Source organism: Leuciscus leuciscus (assembly GCF_965113295.1).
Source record: "Leuciscus leuciscus genome assembly, chromosome: 10".
In the NCBI taxonomy this organism is placed as follows: Eukaryota; Metazoa; Chordata; class Actinopteri; order Cypriniformes; family Leuciscidae; genus Leuciscus; species Leuciscus leuciscus.
This window is the reverse complement of record NC_138734.1, coordinates 7,723,799-7,740,219: the sequence shown is the minus strand read 5'-3', so window position 1 is coordinate 7,740,219 and position 16,421 is coordinate 7,723,799. Positions and strand designations below refer to the sequence as shown.

General features: G+C 37.7%; 1 protein-coding gene and 1 long non-coding RNA gene across 2 annotated transcripts; both read left to right on the top strand.

Moving 5' to 3' along the window:
* The first annotated feature begins 7,459 nt into the window (after positions 1-7,459).
* Positions 7,460-9,734, top strand: LOC309507169. The gene is made up of 3 exons (XR_014209065.1): positions 7,460-7,643; positions 9,053-9,214; positions 9,605-9,734. It is a non-coding gene; the product is annotated as an uncharacterized lncRNA (long non-coding RNA).
* Positions 9,735-10,898: 1,164 nt separating this feature from the next.
* Positions 10,899-15,147, top strand: LOC309508490 (uncharacterized protein). Its single transcript, XM_082183139.1, has 9 exons — positions 10,899-11,062; positions 11,168-11,347; positions 11,542-11,683; positions 12,110-12,457; positions 12,618-13,095; positions 13,361-13,452; positions 13,590-13,669; positions 13,777-13,898; positions 14,592-15,147. The coding sequence occupies exons 5-9, from the start codon at positions 13,091-13,093 to the stop codon at positions 14,626-14,628; spliced, it is 336 nt and encodes a 111-aa protein (XP_082039265.1). The 5' UTR covers positions 10,899-11,062; positions 11,168-11,347; positions 11,542-11,683; positions 12,110-12,457; positions 12,618-13,090; the 3' UTR covers positions 14,629-15,147.
* Positions 15,148-16,421: the final 1,274 nt, after the last annotated feature.

Sequence of the window (16,421 nt, the reverse complement as noted above, 5' to 3'; positions counted from 1 at the left end):
TCAAAAATAATTTGGATTTCTTCACCACTACTACTAACCGGTTGGATGGTGTATTAGTGATATTGAAAGCTGATTGGCCTTGATATATATGCAGAAAAGGGCCAATTTAATTATTAATTTATATGATGTCCGATTTATTCTCTCTTGTGCCTTTTTGCGCGCATTTTCCACGGGTTTTAATAATAAAACTGGTCTGAAAGAATAAAAATCATATTAAAGAAAACGTCAACATTAAGGTTGCAATTATTTAATAAATCAGAGTCGATGTGCGCGTGCATGCGTGGTTCGAATTTTAGTTGCTATGTAGGTTATGAATTCTGACTGCATATATATTTACACTCGAACCGGTCGCTGTCTGGGCGTGCGTGCATGTTATGATTCGAATGTTAGTTGCTATGGCGACGCGTTTTATGAATTCTGCGATCTGCATGTATCTCTCTGCTCGACGATCGACCGCTGTCTGTTGATTGAGGCCCCGTTTACACGATGGGAAAACGCAGATATTTCCCTGCGTTTTGGCCTGTCATTTACACGAAAACGCCGTTTTTATCCCAGAAAACGATTATTTCTAAAAACTCCGGCCAAAGTGGAGATTTCTGAAAACGCCGGTTATGTGTTGCCGTGTCAACTGGGAGAAACGGGGTTTTAGGTTCTCAAACGTCACATTATGCGCCAGAAAATGCTTACGTCATGTGAGCGCCCTATGTTTAGAGTTTGTTCCATACTGTCTGTGAGTTTGTTTGGCTACTATTTGATCATGGATGCTGTTAAAGTGGTACTCATTTTTACTTTTGTGAAAACGCTTTTGGCCTGTTTGCATTTGCTTCGCTGTCTGTCCACACGAACGAACCTCGCGCCATGTCTATTGTTTTGAAAGGAACAGGAAGTCGCTCGTGCTATTCGTCGTTGTCGATTTTGAGGATTCTGATTGGCTTGCATGGCTTTATCCTTCTCCTTACACTGCCGCCCCTTGTATTTATGCGGGTTGATGTAAACGACAACTTTTTTTGAAAACGATATTGTGTGCACGATGTTATTTTTGAAAACGGAGGGGGAGAAATATTCGTTTCTCTAAATACCCGGCTATGTGTAAATGTGGCCTGAGAGACGAGGCGAATTAACAGACTGACTTTTGCGGAGAATTTTCTGGCCGAAACTTGCTACTTTGAAGCTTTTCCGGATTGCTGAGAGGAGACTTATATTCTTGAAGGACATCGGAGGATATATACTTTTTGAAAAAGGATATATAATTTAATTATATTATATAATTCATATAATTTCTGATAATACTTTTGTTTGATATTTTTTTTCAGGGGAGTAACGTTATTTCTGAGGAGATTTCTATTGTATTGTATTGTATTGTCTTGTATTTTGTTTGTACCGATTTTATTGCAGTTTGGAGGAGGTTGGAGGAGGTTATGGCTCGTAATTTCATGATGGGCGAAAGAGGAAGTGAGTGCTTTAATTTTTTATTTATTTGTTATGGTGTGTTGTACGATGACTGACTGATCCCATTTGATCCCATTTATTTGATTCATTGCATGTGGAATAAACTTGAATTGAATTTGAGTAACTTAACTGAAGTAAAAATCTGTAATTGACCACAGACATTGATTATTGATTATGATTAAACTAACGTTATGTGATATGTGAAATATTCCATCCTTAGAGCACTCCAGATCCAGGAGAGCTGCTTTCGGTCAGACGGCTGGTCGGGAGGTTTGGACGTCCGATTCTGATGACCGTGATCAGGATCCGCTGCCCAGAGATGGACAAAGTAAGTTACACAATTTCCTTACTTGAGTGAAAGTAAGTTACAGATACTTCTGGTTAAATATTACTCAGTTACAAGTAAAAGTTGAAAAGACTGATTTTTACTTGAGTAAAAGTACAGAAGTACTTGTTTTTAAAAGTACTTAAGTATGAAAAATTTAAAGTAAATGTCAATGCATTGTTTTATTATTGTTTGTAATACTTACAGTACCTTATGCCTCTGAATCTATGCCTGCCTACCTACCCACCCTCATATCAATATATAATTTATTTCTAGAACACAGTTCCTGTAGTGGGATTGAATGTGAGATTGAATAAGTGCTCTCAATAACGTCCACAATAGTTTCGGGCTGTTCCCTCAAATAGTGCCCTATTTAAAGATTTTTGGCTTTTAGGATGAATATGTCAGCCACTGTTATAAGCTAGTGTGCTCCAAAACAATGACAAAATGAGCATTTAAAAGACCAAACCCAACATTGAAAATGAAAGTCAGATTGATGTCAGAATCCAACTACTTTCTACTCAAGGACCTTGACATAAATGTAACGTTAGTGGAGTAAAAAGTATGATACTTGTCTTTCAAATGTAGTGAAGTTAAAGTAAAATGTTTCCAGAAAAAATAGTACTCAAGTAAAGTACAGATACTCAAAAAGTGTACTTAAGTACAGTACTCAAATAAATGTACTTTGTTACTGTCCACCTCTGCCGCTGCCAGACCCGACCCAGACACAGAGCCAGGATCGTCCTGGATATTTACCATCTCTGTCTTCTGAGTTTTCTGTTTCTGTGTCCACAGGTCAGGCTCACGGGACGAGGGCGAAGCAGAACCCATGTGTTGGACGTCCGTCCACTTCATCTAACCACTCTCGCAGAGGTCAGAATAGGCTTTTAATAAAGATGTAATGGCTTAGTTTCTATTTCTATTTACAATGGCTGATTTGTCAACTAAACCAACTAAAGTAACGATAACACTTTATTTTGATGGTCCCTTTTGAACATTCTGTTGACTATACGTAACTTTGCAACTACATGTCGACTAACTCTCATTAGAGTATCAGTAGACTCTCTCCTTAATATCTGCAAACTCTTTATTGTAATGCTCCACCAACAGACACTTGTACTGACAACAAGTAACTTTTCAACTACATGTCAACTTATTCTAACCCTACCAGTCTAATACTCTACTAATACAGGGTCCCCGCGGATCCTTAAAAAGTCTTAAAAGGTCTTAAATTCGATTTTTTTTATTTAAGGCCATAAAAAGTCTTAAAAAGTCTTATTTTTACTTATGAAAGGTCTTACATTTCAGATGACACTTTGACTTAGACTTATCTAAATGCTTTCGAAATTAAACCTATCTAATTAGCGTAGGCCTACGTATTATTATTTTTATTTCTATCTTTGTCATCTTTGTGGATTTGCTTGTTCACGTGACAATTCGCGTCACTTACGGCAGTATATTAGCCTACGTCTGTCTCCTGCACGCGAGAGGAGAGAAGAAAACGAGTAAATGTCAGTTCGATTGTAAGTTCATTCTTTATGTGCTTAGGAGTGTGCAATATTGTCTATGAACTATGATGATATTTTAATCATTGTTTTAACTATGTACGAGGCACTGCGAGTGCGAGCTGACATCACGTTTGTCTCTCAGGCTTGCTTTCACTGCGTGATGTGTCAGTGCAGTTATAGCCCAGACAGCAAGCCAACATTGAATAAACATTGTTTTTCCATCTGAATCATCATTATGGTTGATATTGAAATTTCAATGTAAAATAAATGTTGAATCAACATTACCATATCGATGAAAACCTGATGTTATTAATGTTGATGGCAACAATATTGGAACAACATTGATCTATAGTTATCTTTATGATTGATTAAGCATTGCTATTTGGTTTACCGGGCGATCACTGAATGTGTTGATAAGTCATTGATTTATAGTTGACCGGGAAACGACGCATTGTTGAAAAGTCATCGACATATAGTTGACCGGGAAATATGATTGAAAATGCATCGATATATAGTTGACCGGGAAATGTGATTGAAAATCTATCGATTTTTGGTTGACCGAGAGATCAACACCAACATACAGCACCGGACACAGCTCGTTTCTGGACCCTTGCCACAAGCGTACAGGTAAGCTTGCTTAATGTTCGATCATATGAATGAATTGTACCTAATCAAATACTGTTAGGCTGATCGTTAACATGATGGTTAGTGTAACCGACGCAGTGCTGGTCACTGAAATAGATTTTTGTTTTACCATGTGTCAAAATCTGCCAAACGTATAGGCTACTTTGTGGTTCTCATCTAAGGCTATAAAGTTAGCAAAACCTCAGAGTCCAGTCTATTTTTGTGATAGCTCAAAATACATGCCTGTAGCCTACCCATTGCTAGTGTCGTGAAATTTAATAACACAGCACCGCCACGAAATGCCGATTAGACCATCTCGTCGTAATACAAATACAAAATATTAATAATCCTCGAGCAGGGCTGCGATATGCGTGCGATACAGTTTTGTAACTCAATTGTGTTTGTTTTCAGAAATGATAACAATCATTTATACTAGTGCTTATGCGATATCACGATTTTTGATGATCTTCTCCAAGATCTGCTTTTGAGGAAAACATTTCATTGGCGTTCTGTTCTGCACCTTTTCTGAGCGCGGGGAAGCGCGCGCGCACTGTCAGCGCCTGACAACCAGGCCTGGCGACAAGGGGGGCTTAGCCCCACATACTTCATAGAAACAATTAAAATGCCTCGTTAATTTTAAAGATATAGCCTATTTATTATTATTAGCCTGTTTTTGCCTGAGATTTGCGGTGAGATTTACGCATGTGCTCGGGCGTATGCTATATTCCTCCATGCACCCAGTATTTAAGCAGAAATTAATAATTAAAAAAAAAATCTTTTGTCTGGTAACTCTAATCAATACATTTACTATTTACTTAGTTATAAGTATCCCGTTATTATTGAATTTGAATTTGTTCCAAGTGTTTAAATATGTCTTCTGTTTAACTTAAATGCTAATTTTTTGCATTGTGATTTTATTTTCTGTTTTAGATGCTCTACTCAGCAGATGGGGACAGCCGCCGTCACCCACAGGCTGTGCAAAAGTGGCTGTGCTATGCGCCAGACCGGGCAGGAGGGACTGGACGACAAAATATTCGGCATCAGAGGACATTGAAGTGTAAATAAAGAGTACAAATAATTCAATAAAAAGGCTTATAAAAATGAATTTGTTTTAGTGTGGTGTGTTCAGTGTTTTATACGAGATTTCAAATGTTCTCCTACTACTGGCTGTAGATAAAGCAGGCTATTTAAATTATGGCATTACATTTAAAATTAACATTTAAAAATGATTGAAATTCCATTGAAATCACGTTGATCCTTAGTTTAGTTGAAATTTCAACATTGTTTCAATATTCCTGATAATTGAAATACCATTGAATTTCCGTTGATCTATGGACAGGATTTCAACGTTGTTTCAATATTAAAACAGGGTGCAAAATGATGTAGAATCAACATCAGATTTCGATGTTGATTCAATGACTTATTGTTGAAAAAGGAATGTTGATTTAACATAGTTTCAATGACTGTTTGCTATCTGGGAGATGTCCCCAAATTAGTTTTTGTCTTATATTTATATCATATTATGTTGTTATATTAGAATATCACATGATCAAGAGTGCCGTTTTCCTTTGCACAATTGCAAATGTGCTATTTATTTTATACAACAGTTAAATGAACAATAAAGTTAACATTGTGAGTTACTTTTTGGACACAATATTGTCAATTTTCACTTTATATCACCGACGAGAATTTCATAATGAAGCCGTAGTCCAACAGACAGATTTGTTTTTTACTGAAATCCGCGTTTTGAACGAATCATTTTAACGATTCAATGAACAAACAATCACTTGTTTTCTGAATGAATCAGCCGTTTGAACCATAGACATCATATAGATAGACGCCCTATCGACCGCTACTGCCTACTGGCGCGGGCGAGCCGTGGGGCCGCCATCTTAGACCGGTCACCCGCTCCACTCAGTGTAATCTGTATGGCAGGTGCAATGAGCTGTCAGCGCATTTAATTAATCATACCTCACTGAATACCGAACTGATTTTCACGCGGGTTTGTTTGCTGCAAAGGTCATTCATGTAGCTATTATACAGGACACATGGTTCGGCGTATTTTAATATTCATAGTAGGCTTAACAGTAATATAATATTCTGATATAAGATATAAAGTGACCAGACGTCCAAAATCAAAATATGTGATGTAGGATATAAGCTATTTTATAAATCACACACTATAAATATGATAAAGAAGCAGAAACAGATAGTTGCAGTAAAGTAAGATATTTTAATAAGTTGAAGAAACGTGTGTGTTTTACATTTACATTGCTTCCTGATATCACGTGCGCAAACACAAATAACCTATATTTATATATAAAACAGTTATGTCCGGTCGAACAATGTATGAATTAACTTAAGATTGGATTGCGGTAAAAGTAAGTTTCGTGCCTCTTACAAGTGCTTTCGAACTTCTTTCTGATCTGAATGGTATGTGGAAAACACTTGAGTTGAGGGAGGGAGAAAACACGCAACTGAATGCCTTTTCAAGCGTCTCAATACTTGAAAAACCACAGGAAACTACTTTTAAACACGAAATTACTTGATTTACAGAGGGTCTATTCGCACGTTTATAAACGTTAACGTTACCTGAGGTAATTTTCCTGGACCTTTTTACAGAAGGTAAAAGTCGCCGTAATCTTTACTGACATTGTCCGAAATGATTACTGAGATGGCACATTCGGACGGGACTAAAATAACCGAGAAGCTCTTGTAATTATTACTTTACCCCACCTCTCCATGTCAGGTGAACACCGGCTGGTGCAGTAAACATTGCCTAGCTAACGTTAGCTGGCTACGATATCAGTACAGTAATATCAAAGATCCTTGCTCCTTCTCAATTATCTGGTAATATTCTATTCACAAAATACAACCAATAGTACGGTAATGTTAAAAGTAATCCCCCGGGCCCTATTTGCGATGGTCCGCCGATTAGAACAGGAAAATACTCCACAGTGCTCTAGCATCTTCACTGCTGCCACGCAACGAAACTAGGAACACGACCGGTTTAAGATGGCGGCCGCATTTCTCAGTGCCCAGCGGCCAATAGGGCATCTAGTCTCTATATAATATCTATGGTTTGAACAAATCGGTTGAATAAATGACTCCAACAACTCGCTTATTAAGACAGTGACTTGCCGCCACCTACTGGTCGTTTTAGTTTCATATTTAAAGTATTCTTTAATTAAAACATAAAAAAACTGTACAGTAAATCATTAAATAATTTAAAAATATCATCTAATTATTATCGACAAAACGTTGAAAATATCGAGACATATTTTTGTCAATATTGCGCACCCCTAATGTACGGTATTCATTTTGATTTCTTCAGGTCTTAAAAAGGTCTTAAAAAGCCTCAAATTTGACTTTAAAAATTGTGCAGGTACCCTGTAATACTCTAATGAGAGTTAGTAGACATGTAGGTGCAATTTTACTTGTAGACAACTGAATGTCTGTTGGGAGGAGCATTTTACTATTAAGATTTGAATAGTAAAATGTAAGTTATATCATTATGTCATTGCTTAATTTGATGTCAGAGATGGGTCTAATAGTTGTTTTCATTAGTTTTTTCTTCATTTCAGAAAAAGCTCCAGAACGTCTTAGCCTCAGGATCTGGAAGGCTACGAAGGGACTTTTCAGCTGCTGTTCCGGTAGTGCTGTGACTGTTGTGGAGCGTTTTATTCCAGAACCATCGTCACCTTCTCCAGATCACTCCGGCGTCAAGCCAAATAATGGTAAATCATTATTTCTCCAACATTATTTTAAACAGTATTATCTTGTTTTCCACTCAAAATAAGGCTTGTTTTTACAGAATATTAAAATTATTTCCCCCATTATAATATTATTTTCTCGACCAGCGCTGACATTTTTTAAATAAAACAATGGATCTAGCAACAGACACTCTACTAACTATAAGTAACTTTTCAACTACATGTCAACTTATTCTAACCCTAACGGTCAACTAATACTCTACTAATACTCTAATGAGAGTTAGTAGACATGTGCAGTGTTACTTATAGACCAATTATAGGTTTGTAAACATCCGGGATGCGTGCGCATCGTGGTTGCAGAAAGACCCGTTTAACAGCTGATCCTTACACGGATACGGATAAGAATAATACTAATAGCTCGATTTAAAACATTTCATATTTAATTTTCGTAATGTTCTCCGCATATTTTTTTGACCACTTTTGGTCCCGACATGCGCAGTAGAACCTGCGTGACGCCGTGTGACGTAGGGTGATAATTCCCCTATAGACTTATAGAATGTCTTAAAGGGACCAAAATAAAGTGAAACCAATTTTTTCCAACATTCATCTGACATTTTCGGAACATTCCGAGAACATTCAAAAGTAACGTTCCCATAATGACAAATTATAAAATAGAATGTTCCTTTAACCAAGATAAAACATTTTTGAAACGTTGAAAAAACTGGACGTTTTGAACGTTCAGGGAACATTTAGAAATAATGTTTTCTTAATTGAATGGGAATGTTAGCAAAACGTTCTCAATAAGGCATGAGCTCGATGGCTGTCTGACACACACCAGAAACACACGCACAGAAAGCCGCTTCACAGACAGCATACGATCCAGAAAAGAATTCAATTTCACCACTTATTGCTCTTGAATTGTCAAAAACATGCAAAATTGTCAAAATGGCTGTCGTGCCGAGTATTACAGAGTCAGTTATGTCATAAATAAGACATTGCTATGCATTTAATAAATGTGTTTAATAAAATATATCTATATTTAGATATGGCCCATATGATCTTTACCATTACAAGAACTGAGCCACATGTGCCAGAGTTGGCCAAATGAAGCCTGGAAATGTATGTTTTCTTTTTAATTAAAGATCAGATAAAATAAGAAAAATAACTTTAGCGTTGAATCGGAATCACCTCGTAATCGTGATAATAGTGAAATAAAATTACTATTAATATTGTGAAATAATATGTTGGGACATTTATGCAGGCATTAAGCAGAAGTCAGGTGGATAGCGTGAACAATTCCCATTACTTTAGATTTGTAACTTTACAGATAAGATTTGAATAGTAAAATGTAAGTTATATCATTATGTCATTGCTTAATTTGACGTCAGAGATGGGTTTAATAGTTGTTTTCATTTGTTTTTTCTTCATTTCAGAAAAAGCTCCAGAACGAATGAAGAAACCTGGTCGTTTCCGTAAGCGCTGGAGGGGTTTTTTCAGCAGAAATGTTGTGGAGCCTTTTATTCCTCCAGCAGATCCTGTTTCTGAACCATCATCGTCACCTTCTCCAGATCACTCCGGCGTCAAGCCAAATCATGGTAAATCATTATTTCTCCATCATTATTTTAAACAGTATTATCTTGTTTTCCACTCAAAATAAGGCTTGTTTTTACAGAATATTAAAATGATTTCCCCCATTATAAAATAATTTTCTCGACCAGCGCTGACATTTTTTAAATAAAACAATGGATCTAGCAACAGACACTCTACTAACTATAAGTCTACTAATACTCTACTAATACTCTAATGAGAGTTAGTAGACATGTAGGTGCAATGTTACTGATAGACTTATAGAATGTTTTAAAGGGACCAAAATAAAGTGAAACCAAAGTAACAATTTGATGTGACCACTGACATTGATAATTAATATAATAAAAATAAAAAAATAATAAAAACAGTTTTTGATATCTGAAATGTTCCATCCTCAGGTCGCTCTGGATCCCGGAGAACTGTTTCCACAGATTCCTCTCCGGGCATCACGCCATCCTCAGCTTGGTCCTCACCCTGGTCCTCACCCCCCCCTGAGGCCCATGTCGAGAGAGGAAGTAGAGAGTTGTTGAGTCTGAGCAGCCGAGGCTCGGACAGCGTCGAGGGGAGCTGGAGTGGCGATGGATCGGAGAGCCCAAGCGACAAGGGTTTGTCCAGGTCCAACAGCTTCGAAGGGTTTCTGTGTCCTCCGCTGCCGGGTCAAGTACCTGTCGAGCCAACAGAGACATCAACTGGCCGAACTGCTCGGCGTGCCGTGGACGCTTCTCCTGTGAACGAGAGCTCAACAGGTGAGACTGAAATAAGGCTTGGCAGTGCAAAGTCTACAGATAGAGATTTAGCTATTTCATGCATAACTGAGTCAAGTTTTTAACACGTCCGATCACATTTACTGTTGCTCGACCAGCACTGATATTTTTAAAATAAAACAATGGATCTAGCAAGCTAATAATTGTCTCATATTTTTCTGTTTGTTTTTCAGAGTCCTTTGAGTCTCTCTATAACGTGGAAAAGTTAATTGGATCCGGAGTATTTGGCAGGGTTTTCCTGGGAACACGCAAATTTGATGGCAAAAAGGTAAATCTTACTGAATTGTACAAACATTTTGCTCTTGCATGCATCAAAACACATTTAAAACAATTTACAGATGGTTTAATACTTAATACAAAGCCAGGTGCTTGAAAACTGTTACTGTTATTGAAACTGTTTTTTTGTTTTTTTTTGTGCAGGTTGCCATCAAGCGGATACGCAAGATTGACAATGATCGTTATCTTTATATTGTAAGTTGGCCAAAACCTGAATGTGTATTGAGTTGTTTAAGTGCAGATTACTTTAGTTAATACACCCGTAGGAAGCATTAGGTATAAATGTGATCAACAAATAAGCCTAGAGGCACCAAATAACTTTGAGCTGAAAAGGCTCTTTTGAACGCATCTAAAAAGATCAAAGAATAGTACATTTCAAAATGATGTTTTCTTCAGATTTTTACCCAGCTAACCTTCTGTCTGCTTCTTCTCTCTAGCCTGGGAATCGCGAACCTCTCGTTACAGAAGTGGCGCTGCTGATGATGATGAGGCGAGAACCCATAAGCCCCTTCGTCATACAACTGTACGAGTGGTTTGAACATCCTAAAGAATTCTCTCTGGTTATGGAGTATCCGGAGGCCTACGAGACCTTGTATGACATAATCACTCGTCAACCTTGGAGTGACTGCTTCTCACGGGTCGTCATGAGACAGGCTGTGCGGGCAGTGCTACACTGCATCCATCATGGTGTTTTCCATAATGACATTCATGCTGAGAATTTCCTGTTTGAGAAAGACACGCTAGATCTCAAGCTGATAGACTTTGGCTGCGGTCAGCTATTTAGTAGTGAAGGCTACGAGAGCAACAGATACAGGGGTGAGCATTTTGGGAGTGTGGAAACCTGAAGCTAGTGACTTACAAATTTTTTGATGATGCTTTAAAAAAAAAAAGCTCAACAATGTGCAAATGTCTTCCTTACAGGATTTCGGGAATACTGCCCACCTGAAGTCATTACAGAACCTCGATTCCACGCCGTCCCAGCAAACGTCTGGTCTCTAGGAGTGTTGCTGTACGAGTTGTCGAACTTTTGTCTTCCTTTTCGTAATAGAACGGAAATCACACAAGCCGAAGTTACATTTCAGAACCCCAACTTATCCAAACGTGAGTGAATAATGATGATAACATTGATAAACACACATAAAGCAAACGAGTTGTACAGAAAGTTAAAGGTTATAGTGTGTCAGAATTTTTATATATACTGTAGCTCAACGTACACCGAGAGCATCGCTGTTTTCAAAAATGCCAGGTCACATGGTCATGACTAACCAGCTCTCTCCTTATTAAAATGTGTACAGACTGCAGGGATTTGATTGGACAGTGTCTTGCTCTGGATCCAGCTGAACGCCCCAGCTTGGAGCAGATGTTACAACATCCATGGTTTGTTCGTACACTACGCTAGATTGGAGAAGCTGAGGAGATTCACTCGATCAGTTTCAGGTGTGTGGAAGTGTAACAAGCAGAGTAGGATTATTATCTTTTGTCTTAAATTCTGGATTATTTGTAGTGAGATTTTCAAATTTGTGTTCATTGTAATGTTCTTGTTATAGTCAAATCACCTTCATTTATATAGCGCTTGATACTATAGAATAATGGTAAATCATTATTTCTCCAACATTATTTAAAAAGTATTATCTTGTTTTCCACAAAAAAATAAGGCTTGTTTTTACAGAATATTAAAATTATTTCCCCCATTATAATATTATTTTCTCGACCAGCGCTGACATTTTTTAAATAAAACAATGGATCTAGATAAAGTGAAACCAAAGTAACAATTTGATGTGACCACTGACATTGATCATTAATATTATAAAAAAATAAATAAAACAAAAACTGTTTTTGATATCTGAAATGTTCCATCCTCAGGCCACTCCAGATCCTGGAAAACTGCTTCCACAGATTTTTCTCCGGGCATCACATCCGCCATCGCTGCACTGACGAGAATGTCTCCCAAGCGTTGGGCTGGATGTAATAATCCACATAGCCTCTCTCTATTTACTCCCGAAATCTGAACCGCTGAAGACGAGGTGGATTAAGTTTGTTTTTGAAGAAAATGCTCCCTCAACTCTACCAAAATTCGTTTATGTCTGCTCGAATCATTTTACACCGGACAGCTTTTTGAATGAGGCTCAGTATAAAGCAGGTTTTGCAAAAAAATGGCTCCTGAAGGATGTAGCAGTGCCAACTGTTCGTGATCCAGCTACACATCTAGAAGTATGTATTACGCGTTGGTTTTCCAAATTGCCTTTGAATTTGTCAAGTTCATAATAACATGTTAGACTTATAAAGTTTGTGATAGCATGTGATAGCACCATGAGTCCAGCTATGTTGTTATTTTTTTATCGCGCTGATAGTGGAATCTTGATTTGTTAAGGACAGCACATCAGAACAGAGCAGCCAAACCAGAGATGTTGCTTGCCAGACAGACGCAAAACCGCTGACCAAGTCTGTTGGTACTCAGTCATCAATGAAGACGTTTCATGTTCGCTACAGGAGTTCAGGTATGTTTATGTATTACATGATACTGCTTATACAGAGGACCTATAACTAGTCTTGTTACACAATAAGTGTCACATAACAGTAACACACAACTACTTTGTATATTACAGGTGTCCAGACGACAGATACAGTTTCAGACATTGACAGTTTGTCACCAGCAGCTGGTTTAATATTTAGGACCTCTACACCTATAAAGTGGCCATCAAAGAGACCTCGTGTGGAACTGGAGGAAGAGGATGACGAAGAAACCCTAATGGACACATCATCTGTAGTAGCACCTGAAGAGCAAGATTATACATTTGATCCAGCAGAGACGGACACAACTTTAACGGAGACAGCAGAGCAGACATGTCGTAAGTTTCAAAACTGTGCATTTGTTTTAGAACAGGGGTGTCAAACTGAGTTCCTTGTTGGCCACAGCACTGCAGAGTTTACCTCTAATCATTATTAAACACACCTGAGGCAGCTAATCAACTCTCTAAGGCTCATTAAAAAAGTTGATCCTTCTGGAACTGAGTTTAACACCCCTGGTTCAGAATTGTATTATTTTTATTATTATTATATTTTGTTACTTTTGTATTTAATATTTGTTAACCAGTACGAGTTTTTGTTTCTTAGTGCTCAAGCAAAATGGCAAAATGAGACGCTAGATCGCCTGAGTGAAAGGGAAAGGGTCATCGTTGGAGGTGACATGAGGGCTGACTCACCAGGTACATAGTTGTAAATAAGAAGGATGCATGGATGCTCGGGTATTTTCCGGATCATGAAGCATAACATGCATAGGTAGTATCTAACTGAATTCAATGCACTCGTGGTAATAATGCTTTGTGTAATATTACTTTCAAAGGCCACTCTGCAAAGTTTGGAAGCTATACATTGATGGACCTTCAGACCAACACCGTTGTGGACACACCAGAGCTGGTTCAGGTGGGAGAGAAGAAATATCAGTATTTTAAAAAAGTACATTTTGAGAAGTTTAAAACTTCTGGTTTGTCTAAGATGATTGTTTCGTTCCCTATTCTTGTCTATTTCAGAGTAACGAAGTGGGAGGAAGCTACCACATGGAAAAAGGATTACAGAGGAGCCTTGCCCTGTTGGAAGCTCGTGGTGTTACTCTGGAGTGTATTGTAACTGACCGCCACCCACAAATACAAAAGTACCTCAGAGCATAGTTCGAATTACAGGGGGTACTGGGGGGTACTATACCCCCCAATGAAGACCCAGTAGGGGACAGAAATATCAGTTTTGGGGGGGTCAGATAATTTTTCTGATATTGTGAAAAAAATATAATTACAGTTACAATACAAGTCAACTCCTATTTTCACTGTAGGAACATTTTAATGTAAAGCTATTTCAGACACCCCTATTGTGGACCGTACCATTTTTAACCACCGTGGCTAGAAGGAGATAGAGAACGACTTCACCTTCTCAAGCAAGTGTCAACGTTGAATGACAAAACGCTAGTTTCATAAAGTATCATTCTTTTCAACATTCCTTATTTGTATATTCAAAAATATTTAAAATAATCTAATTTAATAGTTATCATTTTTCAATGTAAATGATTTAATTTTATTGGTAACAGCCTAGTTGTTACGGCATCCAGTCTCCGTGATTCTCCCTGTACTCAATCTCGAGCGCCCTCTCCAGAATACTAAGAGCATTGCATACTTCTCCTAGTATGGATCATTTATGATTACGCTGCACCTGTTCTGAATGATCACTGATTACTCATACTATATCTTACTCACTCACTCAGCGTCCTGTGCGAAGTATTGTTTCACCCTGTGTTGCATGTCTGAGCGTTTTCCTGAATTATCCTTGCCTTACTTGTTTCCTCGATTGTCTGCAGCCTGACTTCTGACCCAAGCCTGTTCCCCGGACTCTGATTCTCGCTGCCTGCCCTGAACTTCTGCCCGTCTCTTCATTCCGTCGTCTGCCGCCTGCCCCGACCCCTGCCCGTTCCTGGATTCTGGCCATTCGGCTTATTCGTTTTGCCTGGCTTAACTGGTCAATAAACATTGTTGCATATGGATCTGTCTCTGCCTCCTGAATCGCAACACTAGTGTCTAATTATTTTAATTGAATATATTTATCAAATTTAAGAATTTGAAATGAAAGATGGAGCATACATTTAATAAAATTAGGGGAAAATGCCCTTTATAAAGGTAAAAAAAATGATTCTGAGTGTTTTCAAACAGTGATGTAATGAAACATTGACAATTTAAGCTTGAAGGGAGTAAAGCCTCTGTTTAGGCTATTAAGGAAATGTAATTTTGCCAAAAGAAGAACTTTTATTTTAAATAAATGTTCATTTTAAATCAGCCTACTTCAGTGTGATGTTACCAGATTATCATGCTTAACACTAAGAATTTGAATAATTGTAATGTGATGATCAGATGCAGATATCTAAATCAAAGAATATAGGCGGTTTGCGGGTGGATTTTTTTATTTTTAATAGTGGATTCGGGCGACTCAAAGTGCACCAGATTAATGAATTTATCTTTAAAATGTACAAAATTTTCTTCCGGGGGGGCATGCCCCCGGACCCCCCTAGAGGTACCAATATCCACCAACAGAAAAAATTGTGGAAAACACATTAGGCTATATGATGATCTACAAAAAAATACACATTTTTATTATCTTATTATTAAAATAAATTATTATGATTTTACCACCTGCGCCACATTTTGAGGCAGGAAAACCCTGAAATAGGCAATAGGCTTCTTGTAAAGGTATTACTATTTACTAGTAATTAGAATGGTATTTCAGTGCACTTAACTTCTAACTTTTGGGAGTTGATCAAAACAGTTCTCTTTTGGATATATAATAACAATGAGATATTCTGTAGCCTATACTGATTATCAGTTTGTCGCATGTTTAGACCTTGTATGTGTGTTGCACAACACATGTTGCACTTGGCGATCACGGTGGGGATTGATATGGTAGTGGACCATGATGGTCATAGAAGAAGTGAAGGAGCAGTACCCCCCCCCCCAATTATGGTGGGGTAATTCACACTCTGCCTCAGAGAACATAACATCAACCAGTTTTATGATGTGTGGCACATCGAAAAAGGTTTTATTCAATAACATAGATTTATAAGTGGGTATAATATGAAAATTAAGAAATTGTGACAGTTTATAGGCATATCACAAATATTTAGTAGTGGCAAACTGTGAACATCACTGTTTTTATTCTCAGCAGTAAAATGCTTGTCTATATTTTTATTTACAGGGATTGTGAGGAAACTTGAAAACATTTCCAAGATGAAAAATTACGGAACTGGCAGAGAAGCATTAAAAACCACATTTACTGGACTGCATCATCTTCAACCACTGGACCAGAAAGAGTGGCAAAATGGAAATCGATTCTGAACCATGTCAGGAACGTACACAGAGGATCCAAACTTTCCTGCTCGTCTACATCATCTAAAGGGAAGCAGAGATAGAAACAAGTGGCTTGTTGCCAGTATGATACTGTAAACAAATATTATTTTTATGCAACACGACAAAATGTAAAAAAGGGACTGTTAGTCGAAGTGTAAATAACCTCAAATTAAAGTTATTAGTTGTAATTAATGCAATTTTTGTATCATTTCTCATAGGAACTCAGGCATTCTACAAGCTGGAGAAAGTGATGACAAACACGTGGATTTTGAGGGACATCACCAAACTAAGTC